Source organism: Delphinapterus leucas, chromosome 20 (genome assembly GCF_059928025.1).
Source record: "Delphinapterus leucas isolate spDelLeu-1000000601 "Yukka" chromosome 20, BTC_Dleu_Yukka2, whole genome shotgun sequence".
In the NCBI taxonomy this organism is placed as follows: Eukaryota; Metazoa; Chordata; class Mammalia; order Artiodactyla; family Monodontidae; genus Delphinapterus; species Delphinapterus leucas.
The window spans coordinates 42,067,163-42,095,078 of NC_143148.1; the positions used below are offsets into that span (position 1 = coordinate 42,067,163).

A 27,916-nucleotide genomic window follows, 5' to 3' on the forward strand; every position below is an offset into this window, starting at 1 on the left:
TGCTGTCTGGGATTTACTTCAAAATAATTTGAGAGTGGGGGGATAAATGCAGCTATTACTGAAACAAGATTGATAACAACAAAAGTTGATCACTGTTGTAATTAGGTGATTATTACTTATAGGTTCGTTATATTATTCCCTCTAATTTGTATATGTTTAATGATTTCCATAATAAATAGTTTTAAAGAGAAAAGAGGAAAGGGGAAAAATTCTGCAGGGCAGGGCCAGAGTCTCACTCATACCTGTATTCCCAGCAGCCAGTCAGACAAATTAATAGCAATGCTTTTAGGCTGAAGCCAAGGTCAAAGCTAAGGGTTCAATCTCAGAACTATGGTAATACCTGAAATACCTGCCTGGCTCTCTTATGAGGCACAGAAGCTGGCACACAGTAGGCCTTCAGGAAGCGTTTTTTGAATGAGCAAACGAAGACTTGAACATCGAATTAGCACGACATATGTTCCTCATGATCTGAAATACATTCACTTAGTCACATCCGACCACCTCAAATTCGGCAGGCCTCTGTGGAAGGTGGTGCCCCTGCCACCACTCTCTCTGCCTCCACACCCAGTGCTGAGGGGCCAGGGGCTTCCTCCCCTGGGCTAAGCCTGATGTTTTTAAACCAAGGGTCTGGGTTCCGAGCAGATTTGTGCTCTTGTCCCCCGCACCCTACCACCCAGGACTCCTTTTGGTCCCTCTGATTGGCCCAACTATTTCTCCTTGTTATGCTGGTCGCTCTGCCCGAAATGTCCCCCACCCCACTCCACCCCATCCCTGGCCTAGCTCTCTGCACAGCTGGCTCCTCATTGTCCACACCTCAGCTCGAATATCCTTCCTCAGCAGGGCCTGAACCAGCCACACTCTCTACAGAAAGTTCCCCTCTGATTCTCTATCATTTCTCCACTGTCCCTTTCACAGGTAACACCCTTAATATGCAATTATATATTTCCTTTGCTTTAAAATAACAATAACTGCAGCTAGCACACTGACTCAGTACTTACCATGTGCCAAGTTCATGCTAAGTGTTTTACAGGGATTATCTTGTTTAGCTTTCACAACCACCCCATCAGTAAAGATACGTATCATTTTATTTATTATTATTTCCATTTTACGGATGATGAAACTCAGGAGAGAGCAGTTACATGGCCACAGAAACGTGCAGTAGTAAGCCCACATTTGTAACCGCTATGCTACACTGATCTCTTAATGTCTTCTGGCCCCACTGACCTCCACCCCCAGACTGTGAGGGTCAAGGGGAACATCATTCAACAAAGTACCTCAGACCCTACTGCTGTGCCTGGCATAAAAGAGGTGCTTTACAAGTATATGTGGAATGAGTGAAAACATTCAAAGTAATCCTGTATGATTTCTCTTTGTGTATCTCTGACCCACCTCCTCTTCCCCACAAGTCCCTAGCACAGGACCCAACTTCTAGAAGGTACTCAACACATCCAAAACACTCAGAGCTGAAAAGAGCTTTTGTGACCACCTAGCTCTGTCCCCTCAGTTCACCAAGGGCTAGGACCTTCTCCTACCTCTGAAAAGAGACAATCAAGCAAGATGGACAATGGAGGATACATGGACTTCAGTGGTCCTAAGAGGCTGAGTTCTAGCAAAAGAGGTCAGAAGCAGACGCCCTGATGGAGTAGAAGCCAAGAAGGAAGGCTACGGTGTGGTGGAGCGTCTATATGTACTTCCTGTACCTTGCAGAACAAATAAACACCCTCCACCCAATGTCCTGAGCCTTCTGGAAACTGTTCCACTTCTAAAACATGTTCTTTGGAAACCTCATCATCTCAGGACACACCTACAGATTTCATAGGGACCACAGGCTTCCTTGGTCTCTCCTTCCCACCTCCCTCCCCTCTCCCCCCCCCCTTTCCCTTTTCCCTGGAGATAAGGAAGCAAAAACACCCAGCAACAAAGGGCTGGAGGTCAGGCCTCTGGGGTGACCTTCAGGAGCAGAGGCCTTTCTGTAGAGGACAAGTGGAGTTTCTGGTCAATCCTTCCTGCCTCTGGTTATCTCCAGCCCCTGAAAGTCCTGAGCATCTCCAGCCTAGAGTCCCAAGAATCTCAAACTCTGTGTTGACAGACTTCTAGGAAAGCAGCACAAACAAACACAAGAGCTGCAACTGGATGGAGGGGGACAACATTCTAGCCTAGCATGTCCACAAAGGGGTTCTAAGATGGGATGGTACTGGGTCTGGGCATTAAAGGGTGGGAATCACTGGGTTTCACGGGAGTAAGAAGGAAGCAGAGAAAATGGCTAGTGCAAATAATACTGAAACGAGCTAACATTTACTTAGCACTTATTCTGTGCTTGGTGCTGAGTTAAGTGTTTTACACATAATAACTTGTTGACATCTCTCAACCTTGTGAGATAGGTGCTGTTAATGTGTCAGACGATGAACCCAAGACCCAGAGATGTTAAATAACTTGTCTAAAGTGATTCAGTAATTGGTGCGGCTGGGATTCAAAGTCAGATTTGAAAGTTCAAAGTCCACCACACAATGTGCACCAAAAGCTGGGGGATGGCTTGCATGAAGGAAAGGAACATGTGTGAAAGAGCGAGGGAATCCCTGAATGTCACACTAAAGGGCTGGATGGTGATCCACAAGGGGACCATGTGTGAGCAGTGCTGTAGGAAGAATGGCTTAACATGTTTATGGGGGATGATGGAGCGTCTGCTGGGAAGATGGGAACCCCGTGCCCCCAGAAGCTCTACACGGGTGGGGTAGGAGGGCAGCAGGAGTGAGGAAAGCCTAGAAGAGAAACAAGTTTACCAAATGCCAGTTGGTAATCAATGGTGTCCGCATTCAGATTTAAGCAAATAAAGATCTTCCTTCAGTCCCAATCAGTCCACAAAACTCCCATTAAATACCACTGTGTGCCAAGCCCTGCCCTGTGCAGCCTCTCTCTGTTTCTCCTCTGTTTGCCACAGTGAGGACAATGAGGTTGCTGTCAAGTTCCTACAACCCAGCACCCTAAAGTGCTCTCCTCTCCGTCCCCACCTCCACTCTCATAAGGGAGGTGAAAGACTTTTTTGCACATTTATGTTAAAACCATAATGCCCACAATTGTATTTGAACTGCAGTAAGTTTTAAAACTTAAAGGTATTTATTTTCACATTACGGGTCCAATTTGCAAGGTACATAACTGTTTTTTTAACTGAGCTCACTTTTAACCTCAGTAAGTTTATGATGAGAAAATTTTCTCCAGAAGGCGAATCATCTGGCCATCTTCCCCCTCCAGCTACCAACCAGGAGGCTAGCAGTACCTCTGTTCGAGGATATAACCTGGAGGTCAGGGATGGGAACTCACAGCCCAGCCACTGTGCCCTTCACTATCACCTGGGGGGCGGCGGTGGGTAGCGGGAGGAGGAAGAGAAGACTGGAATCAGGGAAGTCTCTAATTCAGTAAATCTGATGCTGCGCCTCACAGAGTCAATTCCACTTTGGAGCTGTGTGTCCTGAGAAAAAGTGGAACTCAGCTTCTCACCATTCTTGTGCTAGGAAACCCTGTCTGAACAGGGTTTCCTCATGGAGCGAGTGGGAATTATTGTCAAATACAGGTGTATGAACTTCCCGACTTTCAGGGCTCTCCCAAACAGTGCCTTCAGAAGACCGCTCAGCCAGTGGATCGGCGATGGGAGGAAACTCTCGCTAAGCTGGCTCAGTAATTCCCCAGAAAGGCTCACTGCGCAGGCCAACGTGAAGACACAATGAGCCCAAAGCCCTTGGTGTATGTGCTGGGAGGGAAAGCCGGGGACTTTTCCGCTTAGCTTCCCTAAGCTTTGCCACGAGACAGCTCTCTGGCTACGTCAGGGTAAAGAGGCTTGTACGAGCACATCTCACACCAGCTAACCACTCCCGAGAGACCCTCTCTTCCAAACTACATGGTGGGCAGAACGGGGAAGAAGTGGCCCCAGCAGAGGCGAACCACTGCGGTTCTTAAAGCCTTGTTTGCGTTTGGGCCCACACGGAGCCGCAAATGGAGGTATATTCCCTTCCGGCGCACCCGCCATTAGCCCCCGGATTCCCAGCAGGCCTCTCAGGCCCGGATCCGGTTCCCCGACCTCTCAGGCCCTTCGAGAACCCCCAGCTTCCACTCCCAAACCTCAGAACCTTCAGGCCCGCGCCGGCCTCCCTGCCGGCCTTTCGAGGCCCCGCAGCCCGGCCCCGCGGCTCACCCTCGAGCGTCTCGCACTGAACCAGGTTGAGGTAGTCCGTCTGGCTGAGCACCCCGGCCTTCAGGCCGCGCACCAGTCCCTCCAAGTAGCCATTGTCCACGTTGAAGTAAAGCTCCGGGAAGAACGACATGGCTGCGGCGGGGGCGGCTGGACCGGAGGACCCGGACCTGCCGGCACGCAGCACAACTCCAAGATCAGCTGACGCGGCGCCCGCAGCGGGCTGTCAAGCGCATCAGGTGACGCGCAAGCGGCCCACGTGACCACAACGGGGCGGGGCTCTGAGCGGCGCCCGGCTTCCGGGTGGTTTCTCGCGGAATGGTTGCGCAGGTGTGGGCTGGGGACCGCCCACTGGCGCCTGCGCGCTGAGGGGAAGAGGGCCTCCTGCTCCTCGGCGGGAGCGGCTTGGAGTGTCCAAGGCCGACCGCGTGGTGGCGCCCGTGGCCGCGGGGATTCGATTGGGCCTTCACTCTAGATTTCCCGAGTCTGGTGCACGTGGTGCTGTGGCGGCCAGAGGAGTAAAGATGGGAGTGGGCGGCGCTTCTTATGCTTGGAAATATTCCAGACTGTTATCAGCCTTCCCCTGAAAGGAACTGAAGTCCGGTGAGGGGAAGGCTTCGCTGCGGGTCACGCGTCGAGTTAACGCAAGCAGGCCCTGGAGCCTAATGTTTTGTTAGCCTGCTGGGAGCTACAGCTCCTATGCTGCGTTGCGCCCTCCCTTCCCCTCATTTATTATATAAGATTCTCAAGGGTAGGAGCGCGGCCCTCCTCTGCTTCTCCCAACGACGCCTGGCACTCTAAGAGCATGCATGTAAGTGACTCATGATGGGACAGCGCAGGCCCTGGGGTAGGGATGTGTGTGTGGTGTCTTGGCTTGGAGACACCTTTGCCCCTGCCATGACCTCCCCCCTCCGACGGTCACGTTCGAAATAACGCCACAACCCTGGGGTTGGTCCCATCCTTTATTGTCGCTCCCCTGCCCCAGCCCCGACCCCGACGTCGGCCAACTAGGTGCGGCTGCAGGGGTTCGCGGCAGTACCCAGCTTGCGGCAGTAGCAGAAGGCGTTGAAGAAACGGCAGTAGCACGTGGCACATGGGTCGCAGCATGGTACCTGGTGTCCCAGACAGGACTCGTGCAGCCTTACGCAGCGACGCGGGGAGCGCGGCTTGCGTCCTTCCGGATCTAGCACCTGCAGGGGTTGGGTAACATGGGCCTTCAGCGGCAGCTTCAGGGACCTGACCCAATCAAGGCGGGACGTCAGTGGAGCATGGGGAGGGATGGTCTGCAGTGTCACCCCAAGTGAGAGGGTCACCAAGTGGAGATGGAGGTTGATGCCTGATCCCCCCACCCAGAGATTGTGGCCTCAGCCCTTTTCCTGAGCAGTTACCTCTGCCAAGGCCTTGGCCTCTGCCTCCTGCAGCAGAGCCTCTTCCACCTGTTCTGCCGTTGTCCTCTTCAGCGGGGGCTGCAGGCCCAGGCCTGGGACAGATGATGTGAGGACAGAAAACCCCATGCACAAGACACCCACCTCCCAGGCCTGGGATTGGGAAGGGGGAAAGAGGGCTCATACCAGGCAGAATAGTTAGTGGCCAGAGAGTGTCCAGGCCCCACCCATCCCCACCCCTGCCCACACTGACCTTGGAGCTCTGGGAACAAGGCTTGGTCAGGCCTTCCGATGCCCTCCAGGGGAGCCAAGCCCATCTGGGCCCCCTGCCCGGTGGGCATTGCCAGCAGCAGGGCACAACTCAGCAGCACTGTGGTCAGCATGGCCTGGCTCAGCGGGAAGACCCATCACTTAGTCCCTCTTCATCCCTAGAACACCCTCTAGGTGCCCTATCCCAGACAGAAGACCCCTAGAGAGTAGGAGTCTCTGCCCAACCTGAGGACTTACCTCTGCTTGCTGGATCCTTGCCCCAAGAGTTCCTGGCCACCCCATGCCCTCGGTTTATATGGCAGGGTCTAATGAAGGGCCCACACGTGACTGCTCCCTGCAGCCAGGGCATGAGGGCGCCCCCCCAGACGGTGGGGGCACAGTTCAGGCCTCTCTCACTGGAACCTGGGCTCTATAAGAGGGGTACCCATCTCCAGTTTGGAGTGAGGTCTCCAGGAACCAATCAAAGTTTGGGAACAAGATAGGGTGCCCAGGGCCCCCACATTCATTCCCCAGGACAGGGACCTGGGGAATGGGGATGGGTAGGCTGGAGCCATTAGCAATAACAAGGAAGGCGGCCCTGAACACTTAATTTAATTTGTGGCCCCGGAGATGCTCATTCAGACCCTACGCATGGCATGTTCCCTTTGCTTCCAGGAACTTGGGTCAAGGGCATTGGAGGGGGTGATGGGCCAGTGACCAGAGCGGGGTGGGGTTGGGGTGGAGACCTAGACCCTGGGTTTTTGAGGGGAGAGAGGGGAGGGGAGAAGCCCACTTAGCCAAAAGCAGGCCCTCTGCCTCCATCTCTGGCCCTACCTCTCCTCCCCCTTCTTCCTCCAGGCTTCTCCAAAACCCCAGCCCTGCTCCTGCCCCCGCACCCTTTTCTGCCTGGGGTTCCTGGAAGCCAAGGTGGCCGAACGGACTGTTCCCTGGGTGGACGAGGAGCTTCAAAGTAAAAAGCTTTCAGGCCGCCTGCCTCATTAGTGCTAATGGCTGCTCCTTTCCGCCCGGCGTTGTCAGGCCTGTGCCCACGCCTGGCCTCATCAGCACAGGGCAGATGTGAGGACCGCCCTTTCACAGAGATGGTGGGACACACAGGACCCCACCTGCCCCAGCCTTCCCTCACCGGCCCCGCCAAGGGCACTTTATTACACACTTGCCACTTGGGGATGGGGATGCAGGCTGAGTCAGCTTCCAGGACTCAATATACAAGCAGCTGGCCCAAGACAGCTGGAGGAGGATGTAGAGGCTGTTGGGGCTATTCTGACCAGGGCGAGGCCTGAGGAAGTCCTTCCAGAAAGCACTTGGAAACCATAGGTTATCATCTGGCAGCTTCTGGCCTGGTGTCAACACAGCAATTGGTCTTGGGGAGAGAGTTGTGTGGAGAGGGGCGCTCTGCAGAGGGTGAGCCTGTGGCAGTCTTCTTCCACAGATGGGCATTGATGTCTGTTCTGGGATCAGGCTGGCATTGGACTCGCTTGTGGTTGGCCCAGGGTAACAGTCCTAGGAGCTCAGAGGGTCACCTACTATGGCCCAGGGGAGGAGCAGGGGAGTGAGGGAAAGCCCCTCTGGGGAGGTAGTCCATGGATAATCCAACAAAGGGCCAGTCCCCATTTCTCCCCCGGGAATGGTGCTGGCTGTTTTGGTGACTCTGTCACAAAGCAGACCTGGTGTCAAGGCCTCCCTGGCAACTGACATTAACCTTTGTTTCCCAGAAGCCATAGCTGAGCTCAGTGGCCCACCCCAGGGGTTTCTTATAGTGGTGCAGGGTGAAGGTATCAGGCACCCAGGTGTGCCCCCATCTTGGTTGGGCCACATGGAGCTCAGGAAGGGTAATACATCAAATGTACCCGAGACATTTTCCCCAAATCTTTATGCCCTGGCCCCATCCTTGGAGGTTCTGGCTGAAGAGATGGTGGTAAGGAGCAGGGACTGTGTGAGTATTTTGGCAGGGTGCCCCAGGAGAGGTGAGGCGGGGGCTCTGAGCACCTGGCTGAGCCTGGTCAGCGCTCATGCTAAGGACAGCTCTTCATCTTGGAACGGGGGTGCTCCTGCCAGCTAGGCCCTTAGTGTCTTTGCTCACCTACAGATCAGTGGCTGTCTTCACTTGGGTGTGTGAACACAGGTGTATTGGCCCCATCCATGGACAGCAGGGGCTGCCAAGGTCCCTGATCGGATCCAGTGGGGAAGACAGTCAAGAAAACCAACAACCAAAGTGGAATAGTGGGACTTCCCTGGTGGTTCAGGGAAGGCTCTGCGCTTCCACTGCAGGGGGCATGGGTTCGATCCCTGGTCGGGGAACTAAGATCCCACATCCTGCGCATCGTGGCCAAAAAAACACAGTGGAAAGACCAAAGAAATATAAACATTGGATATTTGATGACATTAAGGAATAACTGTTAACTTTTTTAGTTGTGATAATGGTATTGTAGTCATGTTTTTTTTAAAAAAAAGATTCTTTTAGAGAAAAATGATATATTTACTGATAAAATTATATGAAATATGGTATTTGCCTCAAAATAATCTGAAGTAGGGGGGATAGCAGGAGGTGATATAGATGAAACAGAATTTTTCATGAGCTGGTAATTGTTGAAGCTGGGTGGTGAGTACATGGGCTTTGTTATCCTAATACTGCTACTTTTGTATATGTTTGAAATTTTCCATAATAAAACATTTGTTTATGCCCCTTCCCACCCCACCCAGCTGCCCTCCCATCACCACTGAATTGGCCCAAAACACAGCCTATGGGTTTCTTGTTATAACTCTGTATCTCTATCTATTTGTCTATCTGTGAATTGTAAATCTGTATTTAAAGTTAATTTTCCATTGGTTTATCAAATTTTATTAATCTTTGCCAATAATCAGTCTTTGGCTTGATTTACCAAATTTTGTTACAATTAAGTTTCTGCCTTCCCATCATTTTCTATTTTCCTAGCATTTGTTGATCCTTATGTTTATCTTTCTTCCTTTTTTTTTTGGCGGTACGTGGGCCTCTCACTGTTGTGGCCTCTCCCATTGCGGAGCACAGGCTCCAGACGCGCAGGCTCAGAGGACATGGCTCACGGGCCCAGCCGCTCCGCAGCATGTGGGATCCTCCCAGACCGGGGCACGAACCCGTGTCCCCTGCATCGGCAGGCGGACTCTCAACCACTGCGCCACCAGGGAAGCCCTTCCCTTTTTAAAAAAAAGAAATTTATTTATTTTTGGCTGCGTTGGGTCTTCGTTGCTGCCTGTGGGCTTTCTCTAGTTGAGGTGAGTGGGGGCTTCTCTTCACTGCGGTGCACGGGTTTCTCATTGCGGTGGCTTCTCTTGTTGCGGAGCACGGGCTCTAGGTGCGCAGGCTTCAGAAGTTGTGGCGCGCAGGCTCAGTAGTTGTGGCACACGGGCTTAGTTGCTCCACGGCATGTGGGATCTTCCTGGACTCGGGATTGAACCCGTGTTCCTTGCATTGGAAGGCGGATTCTTAACCACTGCGCCACCAGAGAAGTCCCTATCTTTCTTCCTGATGAACACAGTTGCCTACACCTAGTAGTCTATAAAAGGCTCCTCAGGACCCCTTTCCATTTGCTAAGTACAAACACTGCGTGAGTGATTTTTTGGGTCTGGAACTGGCCTGATGTTCCCAGGACAATGCTTTTTGGCAGAAAGACCTTCAGAAATGTGCGGCATGTTCTGGGTGGAGGATTTGGCAGACCTGGGAGGATGCAAAGCCTACTTCGTAAGGCTGAGGTTGGACCCCAAGCATAGGGACCCTGACTTCAAGGAGGAGAAGGGGGGGAGTGTGGATGCTCTGTGCCAAAGATCAAGTGTGGGGACAAGGAGGGATGCTTGATCCCTACCCCTCCTCCTCTTTTTCCTCCAGCAAGGTAGTTCTCACCCAAGGGTGCTGTTCCTGCTTTGTCCCACAGGGGGCAGCAGAGCACCCACTGGCTCTCCTAATCCAGCTTCATCCTTTTTTTAAAAAACATATTTTTATTTAAATTTATTTATTTATTAATTTATTTTTGGCAGCATTGGGTTTTCGTTGCCGCGCGCGGGCCTTTCTCTAGTCGCAGTGAGCAGGGGCTGCTCTTCGTTGCGGTGCTCAGGCTTGTCAATGCAGTGGCTTCTTGTTGCAGAGCATGGACTCTAGGCGCGTGGGCTTCAGTAGTTGTGGCACGCGGGCTCAGTAGCTGTGGCTTGAGGGCTCTAGAGCGCAGGCTCAGTAGTTGTGGCGCATGGGCTTAGCTGCTCTGCGGCATGTGGGATCTTCCCGGACCAGGGCTCGAACCTGTGTCTCCTGCATTGGCAGGTGGATTCTTAACCACTGCGCCACGAGGGAAGCCCTAGCTTCATTCTGATAGGTGGATCCTCACCCAGCACGCTGTCCCTGGCGCCATGGTTCATCTGTAGGACTTCCAAAAGCCAGAGGTTGCTTGGAGATGTGCAGCCCCCTCATTAATCCAGGGAGGGGAGCAGGATGGAAGGGGGTTATCCCAGGCTGGTGTATATATATATATATATATATATATATATGTGTGTGTGTATATATATATATTTAACATCTTTATTAGAGTATAATTGCTTTACAATGGTGTTAGTTTCTGCTTTATAACAAAGTGAATCAGTTATACATATACATATGTTCCCATATCTATATTTTTTTTGATTGAATATAGTTGACTCAGAATGTTGTGTTAGCTTCTGGTGTACAGCAAAGTGATTCAGTTATACATATATATGTTCTTTTTCATATTATTTTCCATTATGGTTCATTACAGGATATTGAATATAGTTCCCTGTGCTATATAATAGGACCTTGTTGTTTATCCATTCTATGTATAATAGTTTGCATCTGCTAGTCCCAACCTCCCAATCAGCCCTCCCCCCTCCCCCGCTTGGCAACTACAAGTCTGTTCTCTATGTCTGGGAGTCTGTTTTTGTTTCATAGATAAGTTCATTTGTGTCATATTTTAGATTCCACATATAAGCGATATCATATGGTATTTGTCTTTCTCTTTCTGACTTACTTTGCTTAGTATGATAATCTCTAGGTCCATCCATGTAGCTGCAAATGGCATTATTTCATTCTTTTCATGGCTGAGTAATATTCCATTGTGTGTGTATATATATATATATATATATATATATATATATATATATACACACACACCCCACATCTTTAACCATTCATCTGTCAATGGACATTTAGGTTGTTTCCATGTCTTGATTATTGTGAATAGTGCTGCTATGAACATAGGGGTGCTTGTATCTTTTCGAATTATAGTTTTGTCCACATATATGCCCAGTAGTGGGATTCCCGGATCACATGGCAACTCTATTTTTAGTTTTTTGAGGAACCTCCATACTGTTCTCCATAGTGGCTGCACCAATTTACTTTCCCACCAACAGCATAGGAGGGTTCCCTTTTCTCCACACCCTCTCCAGCATTTGTTATTTGCAGACTTTTTTAAAAAAATAAATTTATTTATTTTATTTATTTATTTTTGGCTGCATTGGGTCTTCGTTGCTGTGCGCGGGCTTTCTCTAGTTGCAGCGAGCAGGGGCTACTCTTCGTTGTGGTGTGCGGGCTTCAGTAGTTGTGGCACGTGGGCTCAGTAGTTGTGGCTCGCGGGCTCTAGAGCGCAGACTCAGTAGTTGTGGCACACGGGTTTAGTTGCTCCGCGGCACGTGGGATCTTCCCCGACCAGGGCTTGAACCTGTGTCCCCTGCATTGGCAGGAGGATTCTTAACCACTGCACCACCAGGAAAGTCCCTGCAGACTTTTTAATGATGGCCATTCTGACCAGTGTGAGGTGGTACCTCACTGTAGTTTTGATTTGCATTTCTCTAATAATTAGCAATGCTGAGCATCTTTTCATGTGCATATTGGCCACCTGTATGTCTTCTTGGGAGAAAAGTCTATTTAGGTCTTCCAGGCTGGTGTCTCTTAAGCCCTCAGCTGGAGGGGGTCCCACTGTGATCAGGACCCCCTAGGTGGGAGAGTCATGTTTGTTGCATGAATGCCAGTGCTTGCCATTCTCCCATTCATTTGAGAACTATCTGAGCACATGCTGCATGACGAGCACTATGCCAAGGGGTCTATACTTCAAGGTTTGGTCAGAGGCCGTGGCGACCTGAAGCTCCTGATTTCTGGGGTCAGCCAGGCTTCATGGGCTTGCCTGTTGCCAATGAAAGGGTAGGCTGGGGTCAAGCCAGGGAGAGCAGAGCATGGTGCAGGGCCAGCTGGTGGATGGAACAGCCCTTCCCCTGACTGTAAGGGGGCTCAGGCCCAGAGACACTCCTTCCCCCTCGGGCCTTGCTCTAACTCCCTCTTCCTCTCCCCCCACAGGCCTCCCCTTCAGTGCTGGTAATGGGCCCTTTATTGGGGTCCCCAGAACACCTGGGCTGTGGCTGGAGTGCTCAGATGAAATTTCACAAAAGGGACAGGGAAAACAAATAGGCCCAGCCAATCTGACTCATAGGATGTGACTTGCAGTTTGGATTCATGGGCCCCTCCAAGGCGGCAAAGGCCATCCTAAACGCCAACTTCAACCCATTCTAAAGACATCTACAACCCCTAGGGTCCAAATCTTCAGACATCCAGAGAGGTAACCAGTCCCTCCTCCTGCCTGCCAGGTCCTACTTTTCTGGGTGAAATCTTCAGTTTCTGGAGGCGTTGCAGGACCCTACCTTCTGCCACAGGGTATCCATGCCCTTAATATGTCCAAAGCAGGACATCAGCACCCACACTCACAGGAAACCCACCAAAGTGGTGCACAGCTTGTTCCATTCCAAGTGATAAGAGGACTCTTGGGTATAACAGAATTTCTGGGGAGTGAAATTGAGTCCCCAGCAACCCTCCACAGAGGCATGGCACTGTTGGGCTAGGGAGAGGCACTTGGGATGTCCCCTAAATTGTTTCTAATCCATCCCCATAGAATGGAGCAACCTGACTCCGTGAGGACGTTCAGTGGCTCAGCTGGAGCCCCAGGAACAAAGGTGTTTGCACAACAAGAACCACTGGACTGTCTGGAAATGACTCTCAACCTAGAAACTGCTCTTCCTGCTAAAGACCCAGGAGTTCTCAACCTGCTCATCCCTGCCACTCATGTTCTGTGCAAGTAAGAAGAGAGGCTACAGGAACTCTGGACATAGGCAAAAAGGTACAGCCTAGGACTCCCCTGGTGGTACAGTGGTTAAGAATCTGCCTGCCAATGCAGGGGACACAGGTTTGAGCCCTGGTCCAGAAGGATTCCACATGCCGCGGAACAACTAAACCCATGCAGCACAACTACTGAGCCTGCGCTCTAGAGCCCACGAGCCACAACTACTGAAGCCCACGCGCCTAGAGCCCGTGCTCAGCAACAAGAGAAGCCACCGCAATGAGAAGCCCGCGCACCACAACGAAGAGTAGCCCCCACTTGCCGCAACTAGGGAAAGCCCCTGTGCAGCAACGAAGACCCAATGCAGCCAAATAAATAAATAAAAAGATACAACCTAGGGTAATCGGCACAGAGGTGAGATAAGAGGGTACCTGGCTTGACAGGTTCAAGGTGAGCTGAAGGTCAGCTCAAGAAAGGAGAGAGAGCTGCGGCTGCTCCCAGAGTTCTCTGGACTCACTCCTTTCTGTTTTTACCCCTCCTCATCTCCTATGCCTCCAGCTACAAAGAAGGTCTAGGAGGTGGAGGTATGGGAGCTGGGAGGGGAATGAGTCCTGTGGGGGAGCCGTCATCTGGGGGTGTTGGATGGAAAGGATAACCTTCCAGCTTAAACCAGTCCCCCTGGGCGCAGTTCTCACCCAGGAACCAAGCCTTTGCCCATATGGGAGAAAGAGCTCATAGGGTGGCCCCTGCCAGCAACCCCACTTTTGCCCCTGTAGGCCCTGCATAAACTATCTCCACAAAGCCCTGGGTAGGAGTCCTCCTCCCCAACTCTAGCCAAAGCCAGACTTTGTGTCAGGATCTGTCATAGAGGTAAGTTTTCCTCTCTGCCTCATCCCTTTACCTGCTACAAGTTTACCCAGTGCCCCATAGCAAGACTCCCAGTCCATATGTTTAACTCTCAGTAGAACATGTAACTAAACATTATCATCCCCGTTTTACAGATCAGAAAGCTTTAAGTGACTTAGCTTTGATTACTCAGCTAAAAAGGGGTTGACCTGCTTTCCCTCCTTCCTCGCACGGCCCAGGGTATGTTTTAGAGCTGGAGAAGAGGCATGGTTGGTGTGTGTGTGTGTGTGTGTGTGTGTGTGGGCACGCGTGCGTGCGCCTCGGGGACAGGGCTCAGCCCTAACGTGTCTCCCCACACACACCTTCTGCCTGTGGGAATCTGTCACCCACCCACAGAGCTCCCAGGGGTACAAAGACAAAATTAAGCAGCTGCTCCAGTGCGCTCAGTTGGCTGGTAGAGCTGTGCTGAGTGTCCTTATGCTTGTGGCCACATTTCTAAGTAGCCCACGAATCAAAGAAGAAATCACAAAGGAAACTAGAAATGTTTCAAACTGAATGATAATGAAATACATCAAAACTTAATGGGATGCAGCTAAAGCAATGCATATTTAAGTGGATATATTAGAAAAGAAAAATGGTTGAAAATTAACTACATAAGATTCTTCAAGTGGGGTGAAAACATTTTCAATAAACAGGGTGGGAGCAAGTGACTGTTTTACCTGTACTTTGCAGCCTTCACAAAAATTAATTTGAGATGGATCATCAACATAATTGTGAAGGCAAAACAAATAAAGATTCTAGGGGAAAAAACCACTATCTTCATAACCTTGGAGTAGGTAAAGATTTCTTAAATAAGACAAAGTGCTAACCATCAAAGACTGATAAATTTGACTTCATTAAAACTAAGAACTTGGACTTCCCTGGTGGCGCAGTGGTTAAGAATCCACCTGCCAATGCAGGGGACACGGGTTCAAGCCCTGGTCTGGGAAGATCCCACATGCTGCGGAGCAGCTGAGCCCGTGCGCTACAACTACTGAAGCCCATGCTACCCAGAGCCTGTGCGCCGCAACTACTGAGCCTGCAGGCCTACAGCCCATGCTCTGCAACAAGAAAAGCTACCGCAGTGAGAAGCCCGCACACCACGATGAAGAGTAGCCCCTGCTCGCTGCAACTAGAGAAAGCCTGCACACAGCAACAAAGACCCAATGCAGCCAAATAAATAAATAAATAATTTTTTTTTAAAAAAAGAACAAAACCAAGAACTTCTGGGAATTCCCTGGTGGTCCAGTGGTTAGGACTCAGTGCTCTCACTGCTGGGGCCCCAGGTTCCATCCCTTGGTGGGAGAACTAAGATCCTACAAGCTGCAGGGCCAAAAACACCCAAAACAAACAAACAACTAAGAACTTCTGGTCATTAATTAAAGATAATTAAGAAAGTGAAAAGATAAGCCACAAACTGGGAAAAGAACATTACAATGCATAGACTCAAAAAATGACTCATGCAGAATTACATAGTCATTAAGGAAAAAGGACTTGAACAGACCCGTCACAAAAAAGGATTTCCCAATGGCCAATAAGCATGTGGAAAGGTGCTCAATGTCACTAGAGAAATTTAATTCATAGAGAAATGGGAGTTAAAACCACAATGAGATACTACTATACGCTGACTAGAATGACTAAAAGGTTGACAGTACCAAGTGTTGGCAAGGATATGAAGTAACTAGAACTACTATACACTGATTAGATTGACTAAAAGATTGACAATACCAAGTGTTGGCGAGGATATGAAGTAACTAGAACCGGTAAGAGGTAAAAAGAAAACTGGGGACTTCCCTGGTGGCGCAGTGGCTAAGAATCTGCCTGCCAATGCAGGGGACACAGGTTCAAGCCCTGGTCCGGGAAGATCCCACATGCTGTGGAGCAGCTAAGCCTGTGTGCCACAACTACTGAGCCTGTGCTCTAGAGCCCGCGAGCCACAACTACTGAGCCCATGTGCCACAACTACTGAAGCCCGCGTGCCTAGAGCCCATGCTCTGCAACAAGAGAAGCCACCACAATGAGAAGCCTGTCTGCCATGACGAAGAGTAGCCCCCGTTCACCGCAACTAGAGAAAGCCCATGTGTAGCAATGAAGACCCAACGCAGCCGAAACTAAATAAATTTTTATTAAAAAAAAAAAAACTGTGGTACAGCACAGGGATTATAGCCAATATTTTATAATAACTTTATTTTTTTTAATATTTATTTTTCGGCTGTGTCACATCTTAGTTGCGGCATGTGGACTCTTAGCTGTGGCATGTGGGATCTAGTTCCCCAGCCAGGGATCGAACCCGGGCCCCCTGCATTGGGAGCATGGAGTCCTTCCTACTGGGCCACTAGAGAAGTCCCTATAATAACTTTAAATGGAGTATATTCTGTAAAAGTATTGAATCACCATGTTGTGTACCTGAAACTAATACAACATTGTAAATCAACTATACTTTAATTTTTAAAAATCTCCTATAAGCCACTCCTGACCTGTGGGAATATAAACTGCCTGTGACAAGTACTAAACTCTTGATAAATATGTTATTATAGGTTGCAAGTTGAGTTTTCTGAGCATGGAGCTAGCTACTGGGAAGGCTTAGTAGGGCATGCATGGATACTAATTCCCCTAGCCAGTGTTGCTGGTTTGTATTGTATAGTATTATCTATCAATACATGTATACGTTTACAGGATACCATTAGAATTCACTGTATCTCCAACCTTTCTTTCAATTAATGTATTTTGGTTAGTAGTGATCTTAATACCTTAATTCAAAAGGAATCAGCAGAATCACTGTTGGGTAATTATAACTCCAACACCAAACTTTCTCAAGCATTCCGTTAAAAAATCTCAGAGGGAGCTTCCCTGGTGGCGCAGTGGTTGAGAGTCCGCCTGCCGATGTAGGGGACATGGTTTCGTGCCCCGGTCCGGGAATATCCCACATGCCGCGGAGTGGCTGCGCCCATGAGCCATGGCCACTGAGCCTGCTCATCCGGAGCCTGTGCTCCGCAACGGGAGAGGCCACAACAGTGAGAGGCCCACGTACCGCAAAAAAAAAAAAAAAGTCTCAGAGGGAGAGGATGCTGTACATGCTTTTGCTTTTATTTAATCAGGATTGAGAAAATTATACCTTTTAATTAAGCTAAATTGGTAGTTGAAAATTCTGTATTAAATTTATGTTAACCATAAACTATATTCTGAAATAGAGTCAATATTTTGTTTCATATTTAATGGCATTTGTTAGGATTTAATATTTATAAGATCTCACCTGATACAAATTATTTTTCTGCCTGCACTCTTTAGAAAAAATTGTGAAAGCTACAAATATCAGTAATCTCTTCTTGTTAAGATTATCTTCACTTAATGCTGCATTAAAATGTGTTTACTAAGGGCAGAGAACATGAAAAAATAAAACTGTGGTGTTTACTATAACTACTACGCCTGACCTTCCACCTAGCAAGTTTACTCTTTGGTACAAACCCAAGAGAAGTGGGTGCAATGCCTAGTAAAAGGTATGTGTATAGAATGTTCTTAGAAACTTTATTCATGACAGCTAAAAACTAGAAATAATCCAAATATCCATCAACAGGAAAATGGATAAATAATGGTGTATTCATACAGCTGGAAACTGCACAGCTATAAAAAGTGAATGAACTGCTATACACAACAACACGGACGAATCTCACAGACGTAAAGTTGAACAAAAGGTGCAAGCCACAGAAGAGTGAATATGGTATGATTCCATTTACATGACGTTCAAAACCAGACAAAACTGTAATAAATGATGATGGAGCTCTGAATAGTGGTTAACTCTGGGGGCATTATTGACTGAGTGAGGGGAATTGGGAAGACTTCTGCAGTGCTGGAAATGTTTTTTTATTTTATTTTTAAAGATTTTTTTTTTGATGTGGACCTTTTTTTTTTTTTTTTTTTTTTTTTTGTGGTACGCGGGCCTCTCACCGTTGTGGCCTCTCCCGTTGCGGAGCACAGGCTCAGCGGCCATGGCTCACGGGCCCATCCACTCCGCGGCATGTGGAATCTTCCCGGACCGGGGCACGAACCCGTGTCCCCTGCATCGGCAGGCGGACTCTCAACCACTGCGCCACCAGGGAAGCCCTGATGTGGACCATTTTTAAAGTCTGTATTGAATTTGTTACAATATTGCTTCTGTTTTTTTTTTTTATGTTTTTGTTTTTTGGCCGTGAGGCATGTGGGATCTTAGCTCCCCGACCAGGGATTGAACCCACACCCCCTGCATTGGAAGGCGAAGTCTTAACCAACTGCACTGCCAGGGAAGTCCCTGGAAATGTTTTATATCTTGAATGTTTTATATCTGGGTGGTGGTCACACGGGTTTCCTTTTCACTGTGGGTTCTTCCCTGACTTTGGACTTTGGCATGATCCTTATTCGTACTTGAACCTCTCTCATTGCACCTCTCCTCAAAGCAACTTATGTCGTTTGAAGAGTTCTTCAGACCACAGACCAAAAATCACCCCTTGGAGATGGTGGCAGTGGGTGCCAGGAGAAGAAGGGTACCTATTATCTGGATCAATGGCATTGAAAATGGTCGTTTCCCCAGCTTGCTATCAGGATATGTGCTTGTCTTGTCTCTTGTGACACTTGTTTTCTTCCCTGTCCTTGGGGGTGTCTTCAATCTGTTGACTTCTGGGATTTGCAGATTTCACAATGTGATACTACTTATTTTTTTGTCTGTAGGTTATTTCTCCAGGGGCAAAGAAAATAATTTCCTAAAATCCATATGAATGTAAAGAAAAGCAGTTTGTTACTGGTTGTTGGTGGTTTTTTTTTATAATGCAAAATAAAAATAGTAAAAAGAAAAAAATGGTATCAATGAGATGACAGCAGTTGTAATGAACAGAAAGCTCGATTCAAACTGTCTTAAATTATAAACATAGTTTATTGGCTCATTTAATTGAACAGTCCAGAAGTAGGGCTGGTTTCAGATGAAGTTTGATACAATGCCTTTTGATTTTATAAGGAGTTGATGTGGCAGACACAGCCAGTTGCCTTCCTAATACCTATTCCCCCCTCCTCCAAAAAAGAAGGCCATTTTTGTTTGGGGAAGTGCCTAGTTAAACAGACTAACTTTCTCAGATTCCCTAAGAGTTCATGGTGTCCCTGGGATACATTGTGACCCACAAGACTTACGTTGAGGGCTTCTGGGAAAGTTGCTTCTCTGGCAGAAATGTCTCCCTTTTCTGCTTCTTTTCCCTTCAACTTCCTGCTGAGAATGTGAGTATAATGCTTAGAGCTGTAGCCGCCAACTTCTGACCGTAAGGCAATGAGGCAACAACCTTAAGAATGGACTAGCTTGCTAAAGATGGTGGACAAGAGAAGCAGAGCATGCCTCCGCAACATTGTAAAGCAGTTGCACCAACCCTGGTCTGCCCACCTCCTGATATCTTATTGCATGAGACAAACATGAAACAAATATTTGTTTAAGCTACTGTTAGGTTTTTCTCTTACTTGAGACTAACCACATTCCCAACTGATATCTTCAGTTTCTTTACATCTCTTGTGTACATCTCTTGTGGTAAATGCTTCATTCTAAGGCTTGTTTCCCTTTGTAGACACAAACTGGATTCCAGCAGCCTCAGAAGCCTCCTGCTTCCTCGCTTGCATCCTACAGGAGAGATCTTTATCCTAGAATTCACTGGTCCTGGTCCTGAAAATCCTGCTGGCATCTACTGCTGGAGTCTGTGGCTAGAGAACTCACGGTGAGTTCCTTTGATCTGGGCAGGGCCTGTTGGTCCTCCCTTGACCCCAGCTGAGCCCTTACAGACCCTGAGCATCCCTAAGATCAGCCTGTGAGTGACAAATGTCCTGACCTCCAGAGGCCTTGCCTCGTCTGTGGCCTTGGAGGTAGAGTATCACAAGGGACAGCACCTTCTGCCAAGGTCAGGGCCAAAAATCTGCCCTTGTAAGCCAGGTTTGGCTTTTGGCTTGGGCAGGTGTTGACTCTGGGCAAATTGCCAGCCCAGACAAGAATGATTTTGGGTGTGAGATCTCATTCTTCCTCAGCACAGCCTTGAAAGCATGTGCTCAGGGTGTTCTATTGCTAAGATAGCAGTTGGGCTGTGTTCAGGTGGTCCAGAGAGAGCTTAAACTGCAGAGGGTCTGGGTATCATAACAGTCTTGTCTGAGGTCACAAAGTTTGTAAGTGGTGGAGCTGAGTCAAACTGAGAAGTGTGACATTCCACCGAAACCCCTCGCAACCAACCATGATGCTAAGACACAATGACACTTAGGGTCATACATATATATATATATAATTATTATTTTTTAACTTGACTTAAAAAATATATATTTATTTATTTATTTTGGCTGCGCCAGGTCTTAGTTGCAGCACGTGGGATCTTCTTTTTTTTTAGTTGTGGCATGCAGACTTTTTAGTTGCAGCATGCGAACTCTTAGTTGTGACAAGCAGGATCTAGTTCCCCGACCAGGGATCAAACCCAGGCCCCCTACATTGGGAGCGTGGAGTCTTACCCACTGGACCACCTGGGAAGTCCCTATATATATATTTTTAATACAGACCTCCTTTGATTGCATTGTAAGTACACAGGAATATTCTTCAGTTCCACAAAGAAATGTGCCTTCTCCCATTTTCCCTGAAGCGCATGACTCTTTGACCTCTCTTTTATTGTTATACTTATTTTGGAGACATGGGTACAGAGAAATAGTTCTCAACTTCAGCGTTGGCAATGGTTCAGGAGTAAGACTAAAAGCCACACACATAACTCAATACTGGGGAGGTGTGGGGCGTGCTTGGCCTGAAAGGGGAAGCCATTGACACCAGGTGGAGATGTAGCCCCAGTGTTGCCAGAGCTTCAGATGTTTCAAGAAAAGCCAGAAAACTGAATTTTTATATGTTGCTTCAACGCTGACTCAAAAAAGCATTGTGCAGGTTCTCAAGTTCTCACTTCCAGTGTAACGGGAGAGAATTTTTGTCCTGGCAGTGGTTCTATCTAGCCTGAAGTGCTGTGAGAACAGCAGTCAAGATTTCCTTCTTCCTGCACCACTGGTAGGAGGAAGGAAATACCACCTGGAGGAGGTGGTATTGGTATTTAAAGAGGGTTCCTAAAGGTGGATGGAGTGTTCTGAAAGGAAGAAGGTAGGGAGTGACCTCAGTGCAGCTTTTGCCCAGTTGTTCATCACAGGAATGCTACTGGGCCCTGCAGTTTCCAGCATCACAACCCCCTGTCCCCCACTTGTCCACACCCTCAGCTTCCAGGTTCCAGCCTCGAGGGGTTCAGCCCACATCTGCCCTTCAGTTTTCTTCTTCCTGGGAACCAAGGAACAAGGTGTCCTCCCATGGCCTCCCAGTGAACTGGGCTGGGGCCTGCTCCCTGGGGTTGGCAAAGGGAACCACTAGCTCTTGGGGCCTTCCCCTTGAACTCAGAAGGTAAGGCAGCAGAAAGAAGGGAGGAGGGCCTGAGGATTCCCCACTGGGTGAGAGTCACCCTCCCCAGGCCATGCCTACTTTTCAGAAAGGGTAAGCCAACTAGGCTGGCTGCCTAGACCCCATACTTAGGTGGGCGAGGTGTGGGGGGCAGCTACCTTCTATCTTGTGAACTACATCATCATCCAGTTTCAACGTCATAAATAGCACAGCAACCTCATCTTATGGGCCCCCTGACGTGATGCAATAATCACCAATATAATATTCTTACCAAAATTGTTTAACGTGAATCTAATCTTGAGGAAGCAGTCAGGTAAATCCAGAATATGGTGCTAACAGGGAACTATATCCAATCTCCTGGGATAAACCATAATGGAAAAGAATATTAAAAAAAAAGAATGTGTCTATGTATGTAAAACTGAGTCACTTTGCTGTACAGCAGAGATTGGCACAGCACTGTAAATCAACTGCACTTCAATAAAAAAAGATAATAATAAAATATGGAAACAGAATGAGGTGCTAAAACTGGCCTGAACTCTTACAAAAAGTAATCAGACAAAAAGGCTGAGTATGGGGCAGAGAATACTCTTCTATATTAAAAGAGACTAAAAAGACCTAACAACCAAACATGTGAACCTTGCCTCCTGAACTGAAATAAAAATGCTGTAAAGGCATTCTTGAGACCAGTAGGGATGACACGACTGAATGGCTGCTTATTTCCTTGGATGTGATGTGGTGCTCTAATGGTGTAGAGTGGGGTCTCTCAGCCTCAACACTTTGGAGACAGATAATTCTCTCTTCTGGGACTTTAGCAGCATTTCTGGCCCCTGCCCTCTAGGTGTCAGGAGCACCGCTTCAGGTGCAACAAGTCGAAAAGTCAGAGATGGTTTAGAATTAGCAATGAAGGTTGCATCACATCATGAATTTACTAAAGAAATACCTTAAAATGGTTAAATGGTGAATTTTATCTTACGTGAATTTTTTCTCAATAAAAAATGTAATTTAAAAAATGTCAGGCTTCCCTGGTGGCACAGTGGTTGAGAGTCCGCCTGCCGATGTAGGGGACACGGGTTCGTGCCCCGGTCCGGGAAGATCCCACATGCCACGGAACGGCTGGGCCCGTGAGCCATGGCCGCTGAGCCTGCACGTCTGGAGCCTGTGCTCCACAACGGGAGAGGCCACAACAGTGAGAGGCCCACGTACCGCAAAAAAAAAAAAAGTCTCTGTTTGACATTGTCAAATAATCCCTGGGGGACAAAATCACCCCAAGTGAAACCACTGGTGCAGAGAGTACACTGCTGGGTGGGAAGGTTGGTGGGAGGGAGTGGGGCGGGAGAGGGAATGCAGGCCGAAGGATTGGGGAGGGAGATGTCTCGTTTGTAACTTACTTTCAAAGAGCAAATGTGGTAAAATGTTAACCATTAGTGACACTAGGTGACAGGTGTGTGGGTTGTTCATTTGACTGTTCTGTCAGCTTTCTATAGACTAATTTTTTTTCAAAACCAAAAGAAAAGAATTCAATTTGAAATTGTCTGTTTACAACATCCCAACGGACCCATGACAGGTGCCAACTGTGCAGCCTCCCTTCAGGTACCGTTATCGTAAGTGCCTACATTGGCTGAGTTGCCCACATTCTTCTTGCTCCGAGGGAGGACTTTCCTTACCTCGCACACCTCTCTCTCTGCTCCCTCTCTCTGTCTTGCTCCCTTGCTTCCTCTCTCTGTCGCTCCTGCCCTATGTCACTCTAAGACTCCCTGAATATTTTGGCCCGTGCTGCACACCATGGAGAGAAAAGCATCCTATGAACCGTCATACACTCAGACTGGTGCTGATGATACGTTCTGTCAGTTCCTTTGTGGTGAGTATTCTCTCCTGTGGTAGCTTTAAAACACGGTCACAAAACTCTTTAGCGCTTGTTCCATTTAGAGACAGGGGTCTATGACCCCTCTCCTTGAATATGGACTCTGCAACTACTTAACCAATAAAATATGGTGGAAGTGACACTGTACTAGTTCCCAGATCTAGGCCTTAGAAAACTAGCATCTGCCATTTTCTGTCTCCTTTGAGACACTGCTCTTGGAACCCAGCTGTCACGCTGTGAGGAAGCCCCAGCCACCCTGTGGAGAGGCACCTGTGGAGAGAAGCAGCATACAGCACCAACTTGAAAGCCATGTGAGTGAGTTATCTTGGAAGTGGATTCTCCTACCCCAGCTGTGTGTGTTAGGGGTTAGGGGTGCGGGGTGCAGAGCTGAGCTGTGCCTGCTGAGCTCTGCTCATTTTGTAGATTCGTGAGCAAACTACATGGCTGCTGTGTTTCTAAGTCACTAATTTTTGGAGTGGTTTGTTTGCAGTGATAGATAACTGATGCATCCCCTACTGGGGGGAAGGGCTTGAAAGGCAGGAAGTGGGCCAGCTCTCTAGCCCCATAGCTAGGACCTAGGTCAGCACTTGTTCCTTCAACAAGTATTTATTGAGTAGTCACCAAGTGCTAGACACTATACCAGGGATTGAGGAGTTAGCAGTGAATGAGGTGGACCTACCCTGCCTGGGGGGCACAGCTCAGGCACAGTAATGAGACAACTATAGCCTCAGCTTGAGAAAGGGGGAGGGAGAACTGTCTTCCTGGGGAGGAGTATTTCTAAGCTGAGACCTGACTCAGGAAAAGGAGTCACCCATGCAGAGAAGCAAGGAAAGGGCAGATGGAACACCATGTGCCAGTTCTGGGTAAGGTTGCCAGATTTGGCAAATAAAAAAAAAATAAAATTAACACCCAGTTAAATTTGAACTTCAGATGAACAATGAATACTTTTTTAGTATATACATATACCCCGTGCAATATTGGGGACATTCTTTTTTTTTTTTTTTCTTTTTTGCGGTATGCAGGCCTCTCATTGCTGTGGCCTCTCCCGTTGCAGAGCACAGGCTCCGGACGCGCAGGCCCAGCGGCCATGGCTCACAGGCCCAGCCGCTCCGCGTCATGTGGGATCCTCCTGGACCAGGGCACGAACCCGCGTCTCCTGCATCGGCAGGTGGACCCTCAACCACTGCGCCACCAGGGAAGCCCGGGGACATTCTTATACTAAAAAGTTATTCATTATTTATTTGAAATTCAAGTTTAACTGGGAGTCGAGGTATTTTATCTGGCAACCCTAGTTCTAGAGCAAAAAAAGACAGAGGAGAAAAAAAACCTCTTGATTTCAAGGGACCGTTCAGGAAGCCAGATGCAGCACACAGACAAACAAGGCCTGGCATGAGAGGTAAAGTTGAGCAGGAGCAAGGTCAGAAAAGGTCAGCTTGGGACTTCCCTGGTGACGCAGTGGTTTAGAATCTGCCTGCCAATGCAGGGGATACGGGTTCAAGCCCTGGTCCGGGAAGATCCCACATGCCACGGAGCAACTAAGCCCGTGCACCACAACTACTGAGCCTGCACTCTAGAGCCTGCGAGCTACAACTACTGAGCCCACATGCCACAACTACTGAAACCCACGTGCCTAGAGCCCGTGCTCTGCAACAAAGAGAAGCCAACACAATGAGAAGCGCACGCACCGCATCGAAGAGTAGCCCCCGCTCACTGCAACTAGAGAAAGCCTGTGTGCAGTAACGAAAACCCAACGCAGCCAAAAATAAATAAATAAATATTTGTAAAAAATAAAGAAAAATGGACCTTGCCAAGGTCCATTTTGAGTTTCACCCTGAAGCAGTGGGGAGCCATGGGAGGGTTTGGAGCAGGGGAGTGACAGACAGTTTTGTGTTTTAGATATTCCGGGCTACCATGTGAGAGGGATGGGAGCCTGTAGGCAGGGAAACCAGGAGGAGTCTCTTGCCCTGCAGTGCTCATACTCTGCATTGTTACCACAAAGCCATGAGAATGTTGCTGGACTAATCCCCCCCTTTATGTTTTTCTTTTCTACAATGTAAGTGTTTTAAGCTGTAAATTTCTCTCTAATCACTGCCTCAGTATATCCCACAAATTTTGATATGTTTAGTTTTTATTATCACTTCATTCAGAATATTTTCTAATTTCCTGTGAAATGTCTCCTTTGACCTACGGATCCTTTACGTGTGTTGTATGATTTCCAAATGTTTGAGATTTTTCTGTGAATCTCCTCGTTATTCATTTTCATTTCCTTCCACCGTGGTCACAGAACATACTTGGCACATTCTTTGAATTTTGTGGATATCATCTGATGGGTGGACATATGGTCTATCGTGGTGAAGGGAGCGCGTTTGCTGGGAAAGAAGATGAACGCTGCAGCTGTTTAGTGTTCACAGATGTCCGTTACAGTCAGGGTACTTGACAGCGTTCTACTGTTCTTCTATGTATTTCCTTATTATTTAGTCCAGCTGTTTTATTCTTTGATGTGTGGGGTATAAAAGTCTTCAATGATTATTATAGATTCGTCTAGTTCTTCCCTTTTCTGTCAGTTTTTTTCTTCAAATATTTTGAAGCTCTGTTACTACATATACACACATGTCTGATTATTATGACTTCCCAGTGAATGATTTTATCCATATGGATTTCCCTGTTTAGCTTGGATAACACCCATTCTCTTGAAGTCTACCACGTCTGATAGGGCTATTGCCACTGCAGCTTTCCTAGGCTCACCGTCAGCTTGGCGTATCTTTATCCATTCTTTACTTTCACCTTATTTATGTCTTTATATTTAAAGTGAGCGTAATTATAGACAGCATATAGTTGGGTCTTACTTTTCTGTTCATCGGAGAATCTCTGCCCTTGACTTGGCATTGTAGTACATTTACATCTAATTATTACTCATATTATTGATACGGTTGATTTAGTTCCATGATTTTAATATTCACTTTCTGTTTTTCCACTGTTTTTGTGCCTCTGTTCCCGTTTGGGTTTTGGAGGAAGAATACAAAATTCTCTTGTATTCTCACTGTTCCATTTATCAGGCGATGTGGAAGGTTGCTAATTTCGAGTGATTTCTAGAACGAGAGTGGACTCTGTAGCAGGTCCAGGCTACAGTATGAGCATTCCTGCCGCTTATGTCAAACAATCAGGTAGATTCCATCACAGAGAAAGATGCTGTGGGGAGCCTTGGGCAAGCCCCAACAGGAGAGTCACAGGGACTCTCTTCTACAACATTAGAAGAGAAATTGCTGACCTTGGTTATTGACTGAGTTCATGACTGTGGGTCATCATGTGAACATGTGGCTAGACCTGCTCGTCATGAACTGGGTGCTGGCCGACACACAAAATCGTTAGGTTGGCCAGGCCAAGCAGTGAGTCCATCATTAATTAGATCTTGTATATCCCAGCTCAAGCTTAGGTAGATCCAAATAGTATAAGTAATCTCTATCAACAGGTGGCTCAAATACCAATGTTGCCTAACACTGTTGCACTGATACCTATCGCTCATCTCACACCCATGCATCAGGTGGGGTACCCAGCAAATGGCTAATAGAGGGAGAAAGCCCAGGCTTGGTTCAAGGACGTGTTGTTTTGGTGTGAAAGAAACAAACTGACAATGAACTGCTCTTGCACTGCACCCCCAGCTGTGGGGGGAAATCTTTCCAGTGGAGAAAAGTTTGAGCAGTGCACCTAGACAGAGGTGAAAGCAGGACCTGCTTCACAGGCCTGAGAGCTGTTTAGTCACACAGGGCAACCTGCTCGAAAGGGTCCCACACTTGTTTAATGCCCTGCTGTCGCCACCTTGAAATTCATAATCATTCTGAACAAGGTGCTCTACCTTTTTATTTTGCACTGAATCCCATAAAATATGTCCTGGGTAAAAGGTTCCAAGACCAGTGTAGAATAGCAGAATAGGGGACGCACAGTAGATAAGACTACCTTGACTGGTATGTGCCGTGATACCCAAGAGTGTGTGTGTGTGTGTGTGTGTGTGTGTGTGTGTGTGCATACAGCCGTATGGTACTTATTAGGTCCTCAAAAATGATGACTGTTGTTACTCTATGTTATTGATGATGACTATGAAGATGATAAGAGTTATTGGACTCCTCCAGCATCGTTTTTCAAATTTTGTTTAACCCTGGTTAATTCACTGTCCACAAGCCATCCTTCTGCTTTGTTGCACTGAAAGGAAAACAATGAAAAAATGCAAAGCATTTTTTATTCAAGCAGTGCCTTTGATAACCCTCAGGAATTTAACACAAATACATACCTAGCCTTTCAAACACCCACTAAGATTTTTGGACACCCTCATTCAACCCCCATCCAACCAGTTGCATCAGCGGTCCCTAAAATCCCACTCCACACCCCTCCCAGCTGCCACAGATTCTCTCAGAATTCACATGGACCGGCACCCACACTCACCCAGGTCATCTGGGTGAGTGTGGGTGATGTCTGTACAATTCCCCACCAGTTCAATGTGAAAACTCCTGCCAGGGACAGCTGATGTGCAAGCTGCAAACCCTATCATTTTCACTTGAAAATTTTTATCACAAATTAGAAATTATGCATGTGTGTGATTTCTAGCGCCTATGAAGGATGTGAAGGCTTGGCATCTTGAAAGGGCATTAGATACATTCCTATAGTTTTCTAGATTTCCAGGGAGAGCCAGAGGTTGTGATTATGTGGAAGGTTAGCAAGGAAACAAAGGTGATTCTCTGCCATTGTGGAGTCTGGAGGTTGGGGATCTGAAAACTCTGAAAGCTCTGAAAATGCCTTAAGGTGAGCCCCTGGGGATACAAGGGTCCTGGTTTAAGGAGGGCTGCCTAT

The 27,916-nt window shown here is 47.9% G+C and overlaps 2 protein-coding genes across 3 annotated transcripts in view; both read right to left on the reverse strand.

The window, feature by feature from the left end:
• Positions 1-4,414, reverse strand: part of ATP6V0D1 (ATPase H+ transporting V0 subunit d1) — a 38,092-nt gene extending 33,678 nt beyond the window's left edge. The window contains exon 1 of one of the 2 annotated variants that reach the window (XM_022583464.3): positions 4,187-4,411. In XM_022583464.3, the coding sequence (XP_022439172.1) occupies positions 4,187-4,316 (130 nt within the window). In that variant the 5' untranslated portion in view covers positions 4,317-4,411. Of the gene's footprint in view, positions 1-4,186 lie in introns of both variants that reach the window. The other variant, XM_022583465.3, reaches the window with a different exon arrangement.
• Positions 4,415-4,801: 387 nt separating this feature from the next.
• Positions 4,802-27,916, reverse strand: part of AGRP (agouti related neuropeptide) — a 40,218-nt gene continuing 17,103 nt past the window's right edge. The window contains 3 exon segments of the mRNA XM_089903231.1: positions 4,802-5,373; positions 5,572-5,690; positions 5,693-27,271. Coding sequence (XP_089759357.1) covers positions 5,191-5,373; positions 5,572-5,690; positions 5,693-5,951 — 561 coding nt within the window. The 5' untranslated portion in view covers positions 5,952-27,271 and the 3' untranslated portion in view covers positions 4,802-5,190.